Consider the following 5,757-nt stretch of genomic DNA (forward strand, 5'->3'; position numbering starts at 1 on the left):
CAGATCATTTTTTGCAAAGAGAAATCAAACATAGGGCAAGGAAGCTAAAACAGATCATACACAGTATGTTTGCACAGGAGTATGTGCTTTAACCCCCTTATAAAGGTGTGTACGAAGCCAAAATATGCCAACATCACACTCTATCGCTCCAGTTTCTTCAAGCTTGCAGGTTTTTTTAGACTTTCCAGGTTTGACTTTTCAAATTAATTAAAAGATGAAAGAAGTAACTTCAGTCAAGAGCATTTTGTATTTGACATGCCATTGAATCCACCCATCCTCGGCAGCACCGAGTTCACTTCAGGGGTCCCTCACAGGCACCGTGCAGCGTCGCTGGCTCCAGCGCAGCCGCTCGGTATCCCCCCTCGGTTTCCTTCCTCTTCTTCCTCTTCTTCCTCTTCCTCCTCCTCCTCCTCCTCCCGGCCCAGGAGCGGCCCTGCCGCCCCCCGAGCCCCCGCAAACCGCGCGGCTGCGCGGCCCGCCCGCAGGGGAGCGCTCCCGCCGCGGGGAAGAGCGGCCCGCGCCGCCCCGGCGCCGCCCGCCGCCGCCGAGTGCCCGCCTCCGCGCCCGGTGCGGCGGCGAAGGGCGCCCGGCCTCCTTCCGCCCCGCCGGCAGCGCAGGGCCTGAGCGGCGGCCATGGTGGGCCCGGGCCCGGGCGGCGGCGCGGCGCTGGAGAACGCCAACCCGCTCATCTACCGCCGCTCGGGGGAGCGGCCGGTGACGGCGCGGGAGGAGGACGACGAGCTGCCCGACTCCATCGACGACCGGGAGATCTTCGATATCCTGCCGGGAGCGGGGGGCCGGGCCGAGGGCGGGCGGGCCGCGGCCGCTGGGGCCGCGGCGCAGGGCAGGGCGGCCTCGCTCCGCTTTCCTTAACCCGGCAACATCTCATCCGCTCCATTAACGACCCCGAGCACCCCCTCACCCTGGAGGAGCTGAACGTCGTCGAGCAAGTGCGAGTGAAAGTGAGGCCCCGCTTGCCCGGCCCGCCTCCCCGGCGGTCCCCGGCGGCTCGCCCCGGGCCGCCTCGGCACCGCCGGCCGTCACTGCGCGCTGTGCCGCGGCGCCCTGCGGCCGCCCGAGTCCCTTGGTTATTCTTGTGTAACGTTAACCGAGGTTTGCTCTAGCAGCCTGCTGCAGCTAAGCATAGCGTTTTAAAATGCCGGGCGGTAAGCGGCAGAGTACAGCTTCAAGCTGCATTTCACGTAAAAGGCCTCCCGCTAGCGTGGGATGAAGGCAGTGAGTTTGGTACATGAAAGCGTTTGGTTTCCAACAGGTGAATGACGCAGAAAGCACGGTGGCAGTGGAGTTCACTCCCACCATTCCTCACTGCAGCATGGCGACGTTAATCGGCCTCTCCATAAAAGTAAAATTGATCAGATCTCTGCCTGAGAGATTTAAGGTGAGTAATCAAATCGGTCTGGAAAGCAGAAGAGGGGGATTGTGTTTGAAAAGAAAAAGGGCAAAAAACCAAGCTAACTAACTTACAGCGAAAATAAGTAGAGGTTTTTCTGTATTACGGGTGAGGGAAGCACTCCAGGAACGGAGAGGGCAGTGGACGAAAGTTCTGATGCCGAAGTCCGGTTCGGTGACAGTCGGGAGCGGGACGAGGGAGGGAGGTTACCCGCAGTGCTCTGCGGCACAGCAGGAGGAGAGTTTGGTGCCTCACCCCCCTGTCTGAAGGAGGCTTAAGCAGAGGGGAATGCAGGATGTTCTGTGATTTTAGGCTTTATTTTATTCTGCTATATACGGTATCTAGTATTGGCAAGAATGTCCTTTTTTCCCCTCTTTTTGTTATTGTCTTATAAAATAGTTTGAGCTTAAGCTTCCAGTGTTTTGTTGACTTGTCTCCTTTTTCTTTTGTGATGCTTTTTAAGCTGGATGTTCATATAACGCCAGGAACACATGCCTCTGAGCATGCAGGTAAGGTTTTTAGTGCTCTCTTGTGCCGTCTTCTTTATTATCTTCTTCTATGATTCTATGATTATTTTTTTTTAATCTTGAAAATTAGAGAGGAGAGAGACTCCCACACCTGCAGAGCAGCTGTTTGGTATCTGGGACTTCACGTGCGTCAGCTTCTGGGGGATGTTACAGAACAGGAATGTGTAATAATGTCACTTAGATATGTCCTGTGCTGTACTTTAAACATCTCCTCCGGCAGCCTGTGCTCTCAGCTAGTCATTGATGTGCCTGGGTTATGGAGGACTCAGAAAATGAGAGAGGCTGGCGGGAAATTTCTTCTCGTGTTACACCTACACACGTGTAGCTCCCTGCTGCTGAATCACAAACAGCTTGCTGGTTGAACTTGTGATAACATGGTAGCTTTGACTTCAGACTGCAACTCTGCAGCGGACTTAGCATCTGCAGAATTGCCAGTCTACCTGAGTACTGTAACAACAGTGTGATTATGTGTCTCAATGTAAAATGCTTTTTAAAAAGACATTGTATACCAATGTTTTGACCGGTTTCTTGTGTGTTTTTTTCTGCACAGTTAATAAACAGCTTGCTGATAAAGAACGTGTAGCAGCTGCTTTGGAAAACTCTCACTTACTGGAAGTGGTGAATCAGTGTTTGTCTGCTCGATCATAATTCCCTGATGAGGAAATCGTTGGTATTCTGCTATGTTAAACTAATTCTGTATATAAGTGGTGATGCTTGTGTTACAGTATGCATATATCTATGAGCGAAATAAAATCACTTGGATTTTCTTAAAGAAGTGTTTCATTACTCCTACAAAAATAGTATGTGGCAAATTAGCTCACAGGCAGCTACAAAAATACAATGAAAATTGACTTTTAAATTTTATTAGTCATTGCATAGGTAGGATATTCCTTTAAAAATATTTTCTTCAATCTGTTTTTAATTGGTTTCTCACTATCCAAAATTAGTTATAAACTGCATTTTAGAAGTGGATTTTGCACACTGGACTTTACAAATACACCAAGCTAATTGCCAGTTGAAATCTTTACATACATATTACTGTCTTGGACTGCTAATATAGCTTTAGCTTCAGACATCAAAAATAGTGTAAGTTCATGTGTGCAAAGTTGTAACACATTTTAGCAATAAGTGTAAACACTTCTAAGTTGTCTGCCTGTTTTTTGTTATATTAACTTGGATTAGCCAAATACGGAGGGCTCTTTAGACCCGTACAAAATGTGATTTATTTCTAATTATTCATTACTTGTGGTAAGAAATACAGTATCTTTGAGGTAGGGTTTTTTTTAATGCACCTGCCGCAATATAGGAGAGAGTCATTCATAGTTTTCAGTACGAGCAGTCCAGCTACCCTCTGCTGAAAGACTTTTCTGTCAAAGTTCTACAGCTAAATGACAAGTTTTGCTTTAAATGCGTTGAGATTTAATAATAATACCTAGCCTGTGCTTCTGGTCCAGGAAATGTGGCATTTACTAAACTATTGTCTTTCGCAGAAATTAACAATAGAAAAATTCATTAAGATAGAATTCCAGAATTGATTTGAAATTTTGTAAAAGATGTTTTGAATCGTGGACCACATGGAAAAATAACCTGTTAAAGAAATCCTATCAGGTATTTTGGTGCCTGCACACATGCAATGTTACCTTCATTGTCATCAGTTATCTAGAGAGTAACTAATACACTTTTTTAAAACTAGATTGTGCTCACCTGTTTGATGGTAATGTTTTATATTTCAGTAGTATTTTTTCTTGGAAGGTCTCAGATGCTATTTTAAAAATGGTGAGGCTTATGAACACTATGTAAACCACGGCCTAGTAGTCCAGTCTGGTCTGTGTTGAGCAGCTGAGGAAACCGAGGTAGTGGTGATCCAAGTGTGCCGTCTAAAGTCGCACAGCACAATATGACAAACAAATCCAAATCTTTCCATTTCAGAAATGAGGCACCCCTTTTGCAGAGGACTTCTCCAGAAAGCCAGTTCTGCAGCAGCCTTCATCTGCTTATTTGGCTTAGTGTCCTTTGAATGATTGGCACTTGCTTGGATGTATGAATGAAACTGTAAATAAAGACAATATTTATGTAGTATTAATATTGGGAAAAGAGCAGAGTGACCCAGCTGTTAATACTATCTTTCCTCTCTGCCTCTCTTGCCGAATCACTGAACTGATTAGTTCTGACATTGCCAATGTTTGCATCACAAATGGAACTTCAACCATGGCAATGCATGCAGGCAGCTGATAGGTAACACGCTTGGTTGGTTTGATTTTGTTTTCTGTTTGTTTGGGGTTTTTTTAATAGAAAATGAATTTTGCCCTCCCAGATTTTGGGGAAGAAAGGGATGCAAATAAGTGCCAGGGGAAAACAGAAGGATGACTAAGCTGCCAATGGATTGCTTCAACCTGCATCCAAATAGAGAAGGAATCAGTAAATTACGCTTTGTTGAATCTCTTTGCTTGGCTTTCACCACTACATAATAATAGTGTTAAATAATTTATTGGGATGTTGGCACTTGCCTCCTGAAGCACATTGTTCACAGTAACCCTGGGGGTGCACTTTGCACCATTTACCTTTTCAGAGAAGGAACACTATGTGGTTAGATTGTTTATAGTATGTAGTTGGGGGATGACTTTTCAGTAAAGGGACTCTATTGTGGGATATCAAAGAAAAGGTCTGACTTCTGCTACTTAGGGATGGAGAATTCTACTACTTTAGATCTGGCGTGTTTCTTTAAGTGATGTCATATTTATGAGATGATAGAAACAACAGTAAGGACAAACCACAGTTACTTTGCTGAAGATCACAGGTCCTCCTGTACAGGCTCCTTCGGCTTGGGTACTTGCTGAATGATAACGTACCACCAGTTCTAGCAAAAATCTTCTGTTCCCTGGTTTTAATGATCATTAGCGGGCTCCTGCTGTATGGAGATAAAGTGGGAGAAGAAAACATTAATTTTTTACAAATATTTCTTTTCAGACTTTTGTTTTTCCAAAAAGCTACCCCTAAATTTAACCTCTGGAATGCTTTGTAATAGGACACATTCCATCAGAAACTATGACCCTTCAGAGCAGCTGTGTTGAATACAAACAGCCTCATTCAAGTCCAGGAAAAATGCCAGAAGCAGACATCTGTTTCGCATTCCTAGGCTCTGGGCAGAGCCTTCCAGGGGTGGCTGAATGGCATTCGCTACTCTCAGTCTGCAAACACGGCCACAGGAGCTCCCTAGGGCAACTGGCTGTGTTGTGCACTAGAGTGACCTGCCGTGTGTCTGAGCCCGCAGACCAGCGCAGTTCGTGCATCTCGGGTTCCACCACGCTGCACATACTTGGGCCTGCCCTACGCAGTCCTGCTCCCTGGAGGAAGCAGGCTTCGTCCCAGCTGCTCCCATACTGTCGTTGCTGCCTCGTACCAGCAATCTGAAACTTCTGAAGACTGTTCAGCCCCCAATTTCATGAGTGGTAGGGAAGCAGCTCAGCAGCTTTGTATCCAAAGGCACAACTGAACTGTCGCTGGAAGAACTTCACGCTTCGATGGCAATATTTCTTGTGCTCCTTGGGTGGAGCGATGTGTACCACACACTGGGAACTGTTAGTTAAAAAAAGTTCTTTCAGTCTTCTGGCCATGCTTAAGATTGATGTGTTCGTGTCAATAAAATGCTTTGATAAAGATCTTCCCTCTGGAGCTTTGATTTATAAACTACATGTTTTACAATGGGTTTTTTTTATAGCTGTTAAAAACATTTCCCTTTAGCCTGTCAAGCAGACAACTATACCACTTTCCCTTCCTTTACGAAATACAGTTTGGTGTAAATACAGACTGAACAAGTGG

The 5,757-nt window shown here is 46.0% G+C and overlaps 1 protein-coding gene across 3 annotated transcripts; it reads left to right on the forward strand.

Annotated features, from left to right (window-relative positions):
- The first annotated feature begins 500 nt into the window (after window positions 1–500).
- On the forward strand, window positions 501–5,473 carry CIAO2B (cytosolic iron-sulfur assembly component 2B). 3 transcript variants are annotated; one of them, XM_082319330.1, is made up of 6 exons: window positions 501–775; window positions 883–962; window positions 1,274–1,399; window positions 1,875–1,920; window positions 2,489–2,604; window positions 4,964–5,473. In XM_082319330.1, exons 1-5 carry the CDS (start codon window positions 634–636, stop codon window positions 2,584–2,586), a joined length of 492 nt encoding a protein of 163 aa, XP_082175456.1. In that variant the 5' UTR covers window positions 501–633; the 3' UTR covers window positions 2,587–2,604; window positions 4,964–5,473. The 3 variants fall into 3 exon arrangements, with proteins under 3 accessions (XP_082175456.1, XP_082175455.1, XP_082175454.1); XM_082319329.1 differs by lacking the exon at window positions 4,964–5,473 and adding an exon at window positions 3,868–4,942; XM_082319328.1 differs by lacking the exon at window positions 4,964–5,473 and having other exon boundaries at window positions 2,489–3,853.
- Window positions 5,474–5,757: the final 284 nt, after the last annotated feature.

This window comes from Platalea leucorodia (assembly GCF_965183815.1).
Source record: "Platalea leucorodia genome assembly, chromosome: 8".
Lineage (NCBI taxonomy): Eukaryota > Metazoa > Chordata > Aves > Pelecaniformes > Threskiornithidae > Platalea > Platalea leucorodia.

Coding starts and splice junctions, on each gene's coding strand:
- CIAO2B (XM_082319330.1), top strand. CDS start 634: ATGGTGGGCCCGGGCCCGGGCGGCGGCGCGGCGCTGGAGAACGCCAAC. Junction 776..882: donor CGACGACCGGGAGATCTTCG/ATATCCTGCCGG, acceptor TAACCCGGCAAC/ATCTCATCCGCTCCATTAAC. Junction 1,400..1,874: donor CTCTGCCTGAGAGATTTAAG/GTGAGTAATCAA, acceptor ATGCTTTTTAAG/CTGGATGTTCATATAACGCC.